This window comes from Suncus etruscus, chromosome 7 (genome assembly GCF_024139225.1).
Source record: "Suncus etruscus isolate mSunEtr1 chromosome 7, mSunEtr1.pri.cur, whole genome shotgun sequence".
In the NCBI taxonomy this organism is placed as follows: Eukaryota; Metazoa; Chordata; class Mammalia; order Eulipotyphla; family Soricidae; genus Suncus; species Suncus etruscus.
In genome coordinates this window covers 62,618,783-62,632,791 of record NC_064854.1, presented here as the reverse complement: position 1 = coordinate 62,632,791, position 14,009 = coordinate 62,618,783, and the positions used below count along the sequence as shown (strand labels likewise).

Below are 14,009 nucleotides of genomic sequence, written 5' to 3'. Positions count from 1 at the left end.
GAATAAATAAATAAATGGGACTATATAAAGCTGAGAAGCTTCTGCACCTCAAAGGAAATAGTGCCCAGAATACAAGAGCCACCCACTGAGTGGAAGAAACTATTCACCCACTACCCATCAGTTAAGGGGTTAATATCTAAAATATACAAGGCACTGACAAAACTTTACAAGAAAAAAACATCTAACCCCATCAAAAAGTGAGGAGAAGAAATGAACAGACACTCTGACAAAAAAGAAATACAAATGGCTAAAAGGCACATAAAAAATGCTCCATATCACTCATCATCAGAGAGATGCAAATCAAAACAACTATGAGGTACCATCTCATGCCACAGAGATTGGCACACATCAGAAAGAATGAGAACAAGCAGAACTGGCAGGGATGTGGAGAGAAAGGAACTCTTACTCACTGCTGGTGAGAATGCCATCTGGTCCAACCCTTGTATAAAGCGATATGGAGATTTCTCCAAAAGCTGGAAGTTGAGTTCCCATACGATCCAGCTATACCACTCCTAGGGATATATCCTAGGAATACAAAAGTACAATACAAAAAATCTCTTTCTCACATCTATATTCATTGCAGCATTGTTTACAATAGCCAGACTCTGGAAACAGCCTAAATGCCCCTCAATAGATGAATGGTTAAAGAAATTATGGTATATACACACAATAGAATATTATGCAGCCATCAGAAGAGATGAAGTCATGAAATTTTCCTATACATGGATTATATGGGATCTATTGTGCTGAGTGAAATAAGTCAGAGGGAGAGAGATAAACACAGAATGGTCTCCCTCATCTATGGGTTTTGAGAAAAATGAAAAACATTTGTGTAATGATTCTCAGAGACAAAATAGAGGAGGACTGGAAGGTCCAGCTCCCGACATGAAGCTCAGCACAGGGATCGTTTACTGCAGTCACAGAAATAATTACACTGAGAACTATCATAACAAAATGTGACTGAATGAGGGAAGTAGAAAGCCTGTCTAGAGTACAGGCCAGTGTGGGGTAGGGAGGAAGGGCACTTGGGATATTGGTCATGGGAATGTTGCACTGGTGAAGAATTATATATATGTATTAAAATATATCAAAAAAGAAAAGAAAAGAAAAGGCCTCCCAATTCTTTTTTTTTTTTTTTGCATCTCCCTGATGATTAGTGATGTGGAGATTTTTCCCATGTGCCTTTTGGCCATTTGTATTTCTTTTTTATCAAAGTGTCTGTTCATTTCTTCTTCCCATTTTTTGATGGGATTAGATTTTTTTTCTTGTAAAGTTCTGTCAGTGCCCTGTATATTTTGGATATTAGCCCCTTATCTGATGTGTGTTTGGTGAATTGTTTCTCCCACTCAGTGGGTGACTCTTGTATCCTGGGGAAAATCTCTTCAACAAGTGGTGCTGGCAGAACTGGTTAGCCACTTGCAAAAAAGCGAACATAGACCCCCAGTTAACATCATGTACAAAGGTAAAATCCAAGTGGATTAAAGACCTTGATATCAAACCTGATACCATAAGGTAAATAGAACAACACATAGGTAAAATACTCCATGATATTGAGACTAAAGGCATCTTCAAGGAGGAAACTGCACTTTCCAAACAAGTGGAAGCAGAGATCAACAGATGGGAATACATTAAACTGAGAAGCTTCGCACCTCAAAAGAAATAGTGCCCAGGATACAAGAGGCCTTCCAATTCTTAGCACAGGCTGTGTTCTTTACACTGACTGTATAGAAAGAGGAGGTACAGTAAATGCACCCCATATACACTTCAACACGGGCCCTTTGCCTGGTCTGTATTGTGAATTGGGGGACAAAAAAATTAAAAATTAAAATAAAAGAAATACTTTTCAGATAAAACTGAAGAAAATTATAACTTTGATCTTGTAAGGTTAGGGAGGTCTTTGGAAAGTGTTAAAGATAGGAATCTTGTGACCAAAGTATTATTTATTAGGGTGATTCTCAAGCTAGTCCTGCCTATCAGAGAATAGAATGTGAAGCAAGTAAATTAATAAGGCAAGCAAGTTATTTTAGCTAAAGTAAAAGAATTGGTAATGCTTTTCTTTTCTAATGGAGATGGACCCTGAGCCAGTCAACTGAATGTCTGACTAGGACAGAATAACATTACAAAAAAATGTTTTTTCTTAGACTATTTTTGAGTTGAATATGTCTTTTCTTGCCTTTTGTACTTTGTGGAAACATATCAAGGGTTGTCAGCCATCTGATTTTTAGATTGGAATTTATACTGTCAGCAATCGAGGTTTCTGAAGTTTATAGTTGGATTAAAACTACATTGGTTTGCCTCTATTTTATTCTTTCTCTACTTGCCTCTATCCTTTGCTTTCTTTTTCTTAATGCCTCCTCACTTCTCTTTTATCATAGATATTGTGTAAGAGGAAACAGAGGAAAAGGAGTATCTGCTAAATGCAAAGCATGTACTTTATTTTCCAATAACTCTCCATTCATATTAGTGAATTATGGACTATAGAACTGGGTGAGAAAAGCCACTAAGAATTGATGTGCATATAAAATTTATAAGGGGAAGCAGAAAATAGAAAGTAAAAGGGTTTTGAGGACCTGCTCAAATGAGACAGGTCTATGTCCCCTTGGTTTGTTAGAGGTCATGCCTGGTAATGCTGGGGAATCATGCAGCATTAGACCAAGGGTTAGCAAGCTCTATGGTCCAGTGTTAGAAGTCATTTCACAGTCTAATGTGATATTTTAAACTACATTTTTAGTTTTAATCAGTAATAAACTTTTATATTTGATTTTACTCTCTTACATAGTATAGATTCTATATAACTATTAAATAACAATAGCTGCTATTTACTGATCATTTGAGATGAGATCTCTATGAGGTTTATTTTCTTTTTTAAGTGTAAAAACAAACGTGGTAGTCAAATTTATCCCTTGACTTAGGAATTGATGTCATTTGTCCCGTCAGAATAGTAAGAAATTGTGAGAAACATAATTTGATTTCTGCTTCGCCTTAATCCTTCCTGGAAAAATCTTAATTACAGAATGTTGCAGTGTCTTGACTTTATTTTCTTTATTCTCCTCTGGGCATGATTTTTTTTTGTTTGCTATGCTGTGACTTTTTTTTTTATTTTGTTTTATTTTGTTTTGTTTTCCCCCCAAGAAATGCGGCCAACTATATAAGTCAAATCTACTGGTAGTTATAAGATTCACTTAAAGAGATAAGGATATTTTATTGTCTTTATCCTTGCTATATATTTTTCATATAATATTATATTTTTGAATGTCAAAGATTGTAGTCTATTAACATTTAATATTAGAAAATGTTTAATTATCTCAAGACTTTCCCAATTCCTCTTTTCATCTTATAAATCAGCAGCATCCCACATTATTTACTTTTTATCTTTTTTCTTTTTTCTTTCTGGGCCACACCTAGTGACACTTGAGTTATTCCTGGTTCTGTCTCAGAAATCATTACTGGTTGGCTTGGGGAACCATATGGGAAGTCAGGGATCAAACTTGGATCAGCAGTGTGCAAGGCAAAAGCCCTACCACTGTGCAATATCGCTCCAGCCCTATATTATTTACTTTCTTAAGCAGTATTTTTCACTCAAAATGTGTTTGTTTCCAACACAGATACAGCCTGATGAGTCTTCAAAGTTTTTATCACTGGGGACAAGTAAAAGAGGAAATAAATGGATTTTTAAGTGAAAAAAGATGCAATCAGAGCATATTATTAAATCCTTTTTGTCTCATTCCTCTTTCCATTTCTGACAGCAGTATTTATCAAATACAGGGTTATAATTAAATGTACATGTTTCAGAATGTCCAACGAGAAAATTGTTATTTTTCTTTGTGCATTAAACTAATAATTATGTTATCTCTGCAACAGAAAGACTAGTTACTAGAGTAAAACTTTATCGATTTTTTAAAGGTAAAATTGTTTAGCAAAACATTGAGATGCAGGAAAATCCCAAAATAGGGTTTACATTTAGAGAAATCCTTAATTGTGTTTTAGTAAGTATTGGTAGTTTCTAGCAGTTATATTACAGATACACACAAAAATGGGTGATCAATTTTTCCTAAAATGGACAGTTCTGTCCATGAGGAAGGGAATGGTGGTAAGCTGGGGTGCTATTTGGGATGTATTTTCTTTGTTCACTTTAGAGAGTGTAGGTTTCTAGTGGTTGCTAGATTTTTTTCTGAAAAGTGGATGTTAAGCTAAATAAGTATAGAAAACTCTAAAATAGATATACTTTCATAATTTTAAATATAAAAATATGTATATAACATATAATATTTAAAAAGACGTGGACACAGGTATCATTTTTCATTGGGATCTTAGATTATTTAGATTGTAACCATGCTCACGTCTATACCCCACCTATCAGTTTGAAGATCTGCATTTGAACTATTTTTTAAAATAGAAGAAATGGGGGCTTGAGCGGTGACACGGAGCAGTGAGGCATCTGCCTTGCTGCCTAGAACAGACCATGGTTCAATCCCTCGGCGTTCCATAGGGTTCCCCAAGCCAGGAGCCATCTCTGAGCACATAGTCAGGAGTAACGCCTGAGTGTAATCAGGTGTGGACCCCCCCCAAAAAAACAAACAAACAAAAAAGGAGATATGGAGTTGAAATTAAAATACCATAAGATACAAATTGAAAATCATTGATAGTTGTGTTTGGGCCATCCAGTGATCTAACATCCATCCCTTCATAGGTGTTCATTTTCTGCCACCAATTTTCTCATATGTCCTCTCAACATACCACCCCACCCATGCCCAGTTTGCCTCAATGGAAGATACTTAGATACTTTTCTGCCCCCCCTACTTTTTTTCTCTTTAAGAAAAATGGTTTGTAGTGCTGTTGCTGAAGGGATATCATGCACATAACTTTTACTTCCTTTGAATTCCCAGGTCTGTCTGTCTTTCTTTCCTTCCTTCCTTCCTTCCTTCCTTCCTTCCTTCCTTCCTTCCTTCCTTCCTTCCTTCCTTCCTTCTTTCTTTCTTTCTTCCTTCCTTCTTTCTTCTTTCTTTCTTCCTTTCTTCCTTTCTTTCTTTCTTCCTTTCTTTCTTTCTTTCTTTTCTTTTCTTTCTTTCTTTCTTTCTTTCTTTCTTTCTTTCTTTCTTTCTTTCTTTCTTTCTTTCTTTCTTTCTTTCTTTCTTTCTTTCTCTCTCTCTCTCTCTCTCTCTTTCTTTCTTTCTTTCTTTCTTTCTCTCTCTCTCTCTCTCTCTTTCTTTCTTTCTTTCTTTCTTTCTTTCTTTCTTTCTTTCTTTCTTTCTTTCTCTTTCTTTCTTTTTTTGCTTGTTTTGATTTGGTTTGGTTTTGGTTTTTGGAATGCACCTGGCAGTGTTCAGGAGTTACTCCTGGCTCTGCACTCAGAAATCACTTCTGGGGCTGGAGCAATAGCTCAGTGGTAGGGCATTTGCCTTGCATGCAGACGATCTGGGACAAACCCAGGTTCAATCCCCAGCATCCTGTATGGTTCCTTGAGCCTGCCAGGAGCCATATCTGGGCACAGAGCCAGGAGTAAACCCTGAATGCCACTGGGTATGGGCCAAAAACTAAAAAAAAAAAAAAAAATTTCTGACATGGCTCAGGGGACTATATGAGTTGCCAGGGATCAAACTGGAGTTGGCCACATGGAAGGCAAATGTCTTGTCTATTGTGCTCAGGCCCCAATTCCCAGTTCTTGTCCAGAGTGATTATTGTCATAGTAGACCCTTTTCTTTGTTAACTATATTTCCCATACATAATTTCTTTTGTCCCTGGGTATTATTCTCATATTACACATTTTTATATCCCATATATGAATTTGATTATTCCATGTGTATCCTGCCTCTAATTTACATCACTCAGCATAATACTTTCCATGTCTATCCATGTATAAGAAAATTTTATTGCTTCTTTTTCCTGACAGTTGTCAAGTATTTCGTTATGTAGATGTAACCACTTTTTATCCACTCATCTGTTCTTGGCCACTTGGATTGTCTCAAGAGTCTGGCTATGTTTTGGGTTCTTAGGGTATATTCCTAGGGAGTGGCTTTGTTGGGCCATATGGAAGCTCAGTTTCTAGTTTGTTGTTTTCTAGGAAAATCCATATTGTTTTTCAAAAAAGGTTGGATGAGTTGACATTCTCCACCAGCAGTGAAGGAGAGTCTCTTCTAAATAAATGCCAACACTGGTTGTTCTTTTCCTTTTTGATGTGAGCTATTCTCTGTGGTGTAAGGTAATTATACATTACTGTTTTGTTGCTTGTTTATTTTGTTGTTGTTTTGGAGAAATATCCAGCTTGCTTAGGGTTTACTCCTGGCTCTGCTCAGGAATTATTCCTGGCAGTGCTTAAAAGACCCAGGTCAGCTGCATGCAAGACAAACACCTACCCTTGGTGCTGCTATTGCTTTGGCCCACTTGATTGTTTTGATTTGCATCTCCCTTATAATTAATGATGTAGAGCAGTATTTGTGTGCCTTTTGGCCATCTATATGTTTTCTTTGAGGAAATTTCTGTTCATCTCTTCTCATTTCTTGAGGTTGGATTTTTTTTCTGATTAAGCTCTACTAGTACATCATATATCTTTGATATTAATCTATTATTAGATGAGTATGGGTCAGTAATTTCTCCCATTCCACAGGCAGCTTTTGTTTCCTGGTCATCATTTCTTTTGAAGTTCAGAAGTTTCTCAGTTTAATGTAGGCCTATTTGTTTATCTTTGATCCCACTTGCTTGGCCAGTGGTATTTTATCCTTGTAGTTGCCCTTAACTTTAATATCATAAAGATCTTTGGGTCTGGAGAGATAGCATGGAGGTAGGGTATATGCCTTGCATGCAGAAGGACAGTTGTTCGAATCCCAGCATCCCATATCGTCCCCCGAACCTGTCTGCCAGGAGCAATTTCTGAGTAGAGCCAGGAGTAACCCCTGAGTGCTGCTGGGTGTGACTCAAAATAAAAAAGATCTTCATACATTTTCTTCTATATACTTTATGGTTTCAGGTCTGTTATCAAAGTCTTTAATCCATATGATTTGACCCATTTTGCATATTGTTAGAAAAAGAGTTTTATATCATTTTCTTGAATGTAGCTGACCAGTATTTCCAGCACCATCTGGTGAAGTAGCTCCACTCTCCACTTCTTATTTTTTTCTCCTTAATCAAACATTAAATTATCATATATTTGGGGATGTAGCAGGATATTTATTTCTATTCCACTGGCCTGAGAGTCTATATTTACTGCAATACCATGCCATTTTAATTATGACCACTTTGTAGTAAAGTTTGAAATTGGAGAAAGTGATTCTTCCCATCTTCTTTATCTATTGGTGAAGGTTTATTGTCCTCCCATATTAATTTAAAAAGTTTTTGATATGTTTCTTTGAAAATGTCATAAATATTCTTATAGGAACTGCAGTGAATCTGTACAATGCTTTGGGGAGCATTACTACTTAATTAATGTTAATCCTCCCAATACATTGATAGTTTTTTTTTCATTTCCTTATGTCTTCTTTTATGTCTTGAAGTAGTGTTTTGTAGTTTTCTTTTAATAGGTCTTTCACCTCTTTTGTTAAGTTAATTCTACGGTACATAATTTTCTGAGTTACAATTATGAATGAGATATTTAATTAAATTTTTTAATATAATTTTTATTTTGATCATAGTGGCTTACATATTGTTGACAATAATATTTTAGGTACATATTTACATAAAATCAGGGGGGATTCCCATCACCGGTTTGTCTTCCCTACTCCTCCTTTTTTGTCCTACCTTCTATATCCTCTTCCCTCACCCCCAGTGCTACTAGAATATGTGGTCCCCTCTGTACCTATCCTATTACTTCGTAGTCTTACACCTGTTTGGTCCTGATGCCTCCTTTATTTCCCCCTCTAATTGGGGGGCAGGACTAGCTAGTTCAAGTTATGTGGTTTTGTTTGAAGAGGAGAAAAATAATAAACTGGGGTAAAAGTCTAATACGCCGGGAATAAGCAGAGTTCTTTTAGAGGCTCTCGCCATCGGTTTGAGAGACGAAGGAGAAAAAAAAAAGGTGAAGCAGTCCACCCCTACGAAATGAAGTGTCAAATATCTATTAAGAGTTCCAACCATAACGCTAAGCACCCCAAAAACAGAACAAAACAAACAAACAAAAAAAATGTCGTGGTCTTGAGAAAGGCATCATGGCAGAGACCATGAAGAGGGAAAAGAAGGGGCCTGAGAGATCACATGGAGGCAAGGCGTCTGCCTTTCATGTAGGAAGTCATCGGCTCGAATCTCTGCGCCCCACATGGTCCCTCATGCCCGCCAGGGGCAATCTCTGAGCCCGGAGCCAGGCATAATCCCTGAGCACTGCCGGGTGCCACCCAGAAATCTGAAAAGAAGAAAAAAAAGAGAAAAAGAAAAAAAAAAAGGAGAAAAAAGATAAGTGGGGGGCAATAACTTCAATAACCACACTAAAACAAAGAAATCGACCAAAAATAGATAGGTAAATAAAAATAATAATAGTAGTACATGAGGATAAAATGTAATATATGAAAAATAAACAATGTGTTTTTTTTTCCCTCCTGCCCAGGCACAGTAAATATTGGGGTCATTCAAAAAGGGATTCACATGGCCTAAGATATCTGGGATTTCTCCGCCCTTGGAGTACATTGTCATGGGATCAACTATAGACTCTGTTCATGATCCTTCTCCCGGTGGTGCATTTGTGGAGTTTGGGAGGCTTCTGCTCCATCCTGGGTGTTATAGTGAGACCTCTGTATTTAGAAATCTCAGTATCTGCACAGTTACAGGGGTGGAACTTATGATGAAGTCAGTCTTTGTGGTTGTAGAAGTTCTGTTCCCTCTGTGTCACTTCAGTCCATCTTCTGTGGTTGGTGGTCTTGGTCTTGGCACTAGCCCTGGGATGGCACCTAGGTTAGAGCCTTTCCTTGCGTTCCCAGAAGCCCCATTCCGTTACAGTTGTCTCTGCCAGACCTTTGGAACTGGGGATCATGGTTGTTGTGCAGGTCGTAGCTCAAACCCTAGGCTAGGGCTTTTTTATTGGACCCAAGATATATACAGTCTGGTCATGGTTCTAGCAGCCAGTCCTCTGTAAATCGCATTTTTGGCTTCTGGACCTACCAGTGGGTAACAAATCTTCTGATTTTGTCTTATCGGTGGCTGGTAGGGCAGGATAACCTGCTCTTAAATCAAGTTGTTCCCCTTTTTCTCGGTGTCAGGATATCGTATTAGAATTGGCACTCGTTGGTGTTCCAGCAGTAATAAGGTTGTTCCGGATGGGGTTTGTTACCTGCAGCTGCTGTGAAGGTCTGTGCCATTTCTGTGACAGGGATCCAGGGATCAAGGTTGGATGGATGGGATCTAATCTCCTGAGGTCTAGGTTGATGCCACATGACATATTTTCAAGGTAGGAGTTATCTCTGTATTGTAAACAACTCTGAGTTTCTATCTCTAGTAGATAAAAGCTCTTTTTTTGTGTGAAAGCTTTCCCCTTTTTTTAGTGTGCCTTTGCAGAGAGAAATGGTGCTACGTTATATTGCTGGTGCCTTTGGGGGTGGACAGAGAGAAAAACAAAAACAGGTCACATACCCAAAAAAGATTAGAAATTAAATTTTTTTATTTTTAAATTTTATTGTGATTTACAAAGTTCTTCATAGTTGAGTTTCAAGCATACAATGAATCAGGGCCAATTCCACTACCAGTATCCACCTTCATCCTTCCTCCACCAATGTTCCTCAAGTGCATTCCAGACCACCACCAGGGCTCCAGACTGCTAATATAACAGGCCCATTTTATGTTAAGATTGTAAAAGTTTGGGTCTATTGATTTCATTGTGCTTGCCTTTGTCTTGTATATTTATTTATATTCTTTTTTAACTCTACTAATGTACCTGAGACCACTGGACCCAGTGGTCTTTGATATTTGTGTTTTCCTCTTCATATTTGTGTTTCTCCTCTTCCACTCAGGTTCTTTCATTCTCCTCACTATGCTATGGGGCCAAACTTGTTCAAGACAACTACCATTTAGACCATTGCATTTCTTTATTCAGTTATTCTAACTACCACATAGAAGTGATATCATTCTGTATGTATCAGTTTTTTGAGGATGAAAGGCCCTGTATAAATCCAGTAATCCAAGTTCTTCTAGTTTCTCATCTAGGGTTCTTATGTCTTTTCTAATGCAATGCCTAGTGGATCTGTCCAGTAACAATAGTGGCATGTTGAAATCTTCCACTACTTTCACATCAGTTCATATGTTTCTCTAAGTTTTTGGGGAAAATCCTGACATGTTTTGCTTACTCTACATTTGGTACATAAATTTTGATCAGGATTAATACGTGTTGGTCTATTTTTCCCCTGTACAATAAATAGTGTACATCCTTGTCTATGCATATTTTCTTGGGTTTTAATGCAATTTGGTTGATATAATCATGACCATCCTAGCTTTTTTTGTTTTCCAGTAGTTTGTATAATTGTTTTCCATCCTTTTTACCTGAATCTGTGTCTATCCTGAACTTTTAAATGTGTTTTCTACAGGCAGAAGATGGCTGGGTTTTGTTTTCTGATTCATCCTGCTACTCTGTACATTTTGACATTTAAAGGAACAATTAATAGAGTGAACTTTTGTGCCATTTATAGTGGGTAGAATTTTGATGTTACAGTTGTGTATTTGTTTTATATAATTCATCTTTGTGTATTTCGATTAGAGTTGGTTTTGCTAGTTGTGTAAATGTTGTGATTTTTTTTTGTCTGAGAATGTTTTTTATCCCTTCCTCCCATTTAAATGAGAGCTTTGTGAAGTAGTGAACTCTAGTTGAAAGTTCCTTTTATTCAGTAGTTTGAACATGTCACTCCACTCTTTTCTTGCCTATATTGTTTGAAATGGGAGATCTGGGTTGAGTCTTAAATTCTTTTTTTTTATATTAAAGTTTTTCTTCTCCTTTACTGATTTAAAGAGTTAATCTCTTTCTTTTTTACTGTATGTCTTGGTGTTGTTCTCTTAGGGTCTGTTTTGTTTGGCACTCTTTTTGCTTCTTGGATTTGTATATATATCCTCTTTCCAGAGGAGTGCTTAATTTTGCAGATTAGTGACTCCTTGAGTTTTGTTGCTAAAACTATTAATTGTTGATTTTATGTCCTCATTTATAAGGCTCAGGTGTTTTGATGGGCTTGGAAATTTGCCAATATATATACCCAATTGCAGTTGTTTTTCATAGTTTCTTCATGTTCTTTGCACTTATTGCATTTAATGCTGGAGTTTCAGGTGGTTTAAGAAATAGATTTATTGAATTGGTTGTATAAAAGGTGGCTAGAGGTATATTGGCCTTAGAGGTTATTTTTCTAAACTCATGAGTATTATAAAAATATAGCCAACTAATTCATTGGTTTGTCCAATTTTCAAAGAGAAGCAAGTGCTAGGTCCAATCTGCTTGGAAATAATTGAGTTAAATTGAAATGTCTTCGTGCACTTAATTAATTTCATCGATTATTTGTATTGTTTTCTTTGTTTCTATATATCCTAATTTAGTCAGTTTTTTCCCCTTTTCAAGTCTAAAATTTTTATGCCTCTCTCTTTAAATGTGGAGTCCTTTTGTCTTCCCATAACACTTAGCTCTGACTTTGAAAGTAATTTTACCATCTTTTCTTTCTGATTGCAATAATCTAACTAGACTGGGCTGTTCCTCCTATTATTTATAAAGCCCTGAGCAATATTTGGTCTGGATGTACCATATAATTTTAAAGCTTGTCATTAAAAATGTACCAGACCAGACCTGACTCTGATTTTGTGGGGTTTTTTCTTCTATTGTTCAAACATAGTGCATGATTATATGAGCTGAAACTGTATGGACAATGTGAATTACTTGCTTCTTCCCATGAAGACCTTTTCTAAAGCCAACCTAATCAAATTTTTCCCTTTCACTTTTATTCTACTGAATTAAAACATTTAGTGTGTGCTTGCATGTAATACTAAAATAATATTTTAGTTATTTAGTATTATATGTAATACTGAACAGTATGTGCTTCATTTACTCTTATAGTTAGGAAAAGTCATGCCTGGCTCTTATGTGAAGGAATTTCAACTACAAAAGATATGATACTTCTGTTTCTTTCTCTTTCAGGAGACTCAACTTCCCAATTGCAGGCTCAGAATCCTAGTAGCTCTGAAAATACGTTAACCCTGCTTGAAGATTCTGGGTGTTATTTATCAAATGAACCTTCAGAGATGTCTCAACATTTTGTGGAGAGCTGTTCCCCTTTGACCCTCCTACCACTGCCTAATATGAAAGGTGGTCACTCTGCTGCTCCAGAAAATCTTCTATTTTCTCACATGCAGTTTTTGCAACATTTAATTGAATTGAAGAGCTTGACAGAACCTGGGGGTCTGAATACTGATTTGAGGCACTTTGAAAACAACTCTTCCACAGTGTCTGATTCTGCGCTTCAATTGCTAAATGGCCTGATCAAGTTTTACTACAAACCCAAATTTCCTTTTTCAAGCTTTTGGACAGAAGCAGTTGATACCATAGCTAAGCTGATTGATGACAGTAACTTATCCAAACATATTCTTAAGACATGTTCCAAGAAATTAGAAGAATTTGAGAGAACTTTGCTACATGTCATTTTAAATAACAGCCATATAAATCGGGTAAGAAAGATCTTCTGTTCATGAATATGTCACTAAAGGTGACAACATTCCTGTTGCATAATGTCTGTTGCTATCCCTTAGTTTTAACTGGGTCAGAATCTCTCATTGGATTTTTACTGCAGCCTTGGTTGTCCTTATTCATTCTTAGTGTCTCCATTTTCTGACATTTAATTGTTATATCCTAATCTCTATGCTTCAAACTTTCTCCCTATTTTCTTCTTCTTCTTCTTCTTCTTCTTCTTCTTCTTCTTCTTCTTCTTCTTCTTCTTCTTCTTCTTCTTCTTCTTCTTCTTCTTCTTCTTCTTCTTCTTCTTCTTCTTCTTCTTCTCCTCCTCCTCCTCCCCCTCCTCCTCCTCCTCCTCCTCCTCCTCCTCCCCCTCCTCCTCCTCCTCCTCCTCCTCCTCCTCCTCTTCCTCCTCCTCCTCCTTCTTCTTCTTTTTTTTTTTTTTTTTTGGTTTTTGGGCCACATAGGTAATGCTCAGGGGATATTCCTGGCTATGTGCTCAGAAATCGCTCCTGGTTTAGGGGACCATATGGGATACCAGGGATCAAACTGAGGTTCATCCAGTCAGCCGCATGCAAGGCAAATGCTCTACCACTGTGCTATCACACGGGCCTCTATTTTGTTTTTCTTAATTATGCAGCATTCTTCTCTGCTGTCTCCACCAGCCTACATTTATTCCCTTTTGCTCAATATATTCCAACTATCCACTAATGATTAGTTTCACAATCTTTCCCTTCTATTTATTACTTTTTTGTGTGTGATGCATTGTGTTGAATTTGTTCTTTGGCTTTATTGACTAAAAAATACCCAGAAGTCAAAGGTTGATTTTCTTCTCTTTTAAAATTTCATTATTAAGAGGCATGATACCTTTTGAATTTTGTATATATGGGTAGAGTATGGGCTGAAGAACACTTTTTTCTTTTCTTAGTTTATCTAACATGACTTTATTCTTTTCTTGGTTTATTTATCATGAGTTATAAATGTTGACTCAGTAAAATTTTTTACCAATTAAATTGAATCAACTCCACATTGTTTTTCTGTTTATCTTTATCTTTACTGTTTGATCCTTTGGGAAACTCTCAGTGACTTAATATTTTAATCCTTTTTTAAATGACTACTAAAATATCTCAGATAATATGAAAAGGTGTGTGTTATTTCCTATTTAACTCTTCTGCTTTTCATCTCTCAATGTTAAGTATTTGTCCTCAGTCTCATCTAATTTTCAAAGTTTTTCTACAAGATGGGTATTACTTGAATTTTCGGAACAATACATTTTAATTAATAATCTTGTTTGAGAAGTACACGTCTGGTCTATTTATTGGTCAGAAGACCAATTAAATAAAGTTTTAGTCTTTTCTATGAAAGACCATTTAGAGAATGTAGAATGTAGAATCACAAA

The 14,009-nt window shown here is 36.5% G+C and overlaps 1 protein-coding gene and 1 non-coding gene across 2 annotated transcripts in view; both read left to right on the top strand.

The window, feature by feature from the left end:
* Window positions 1-14,009, top strand: part of MEI4 (meiotic double-stranded break formation protein 4) — a 145,755-nt gene that overhangs the window by 21,239 nt on the left and 110,507 nt on the right. The window contains exon 2 of the mRNA XM_049777634.1: window positions 12,080-12,606. Within this exon, the coding sequence (XP_049633591.1) occupies window positions 12,080-12,606 (527 nt within the window). The remainder of the gene's footprint in view (window positions 1-12,079; window positions 12,607-14,009) is intronic.
* LOC126014722 (small nucleolar RNA SNORA51) lies at window positions 1,680-1,812 on the top strand. Its single transcript, XR_007497722.1, has one exon. It is a non-coding gene; the product is annotated as a small nucleolar RNA SNORA51 (small nucleolar RNA).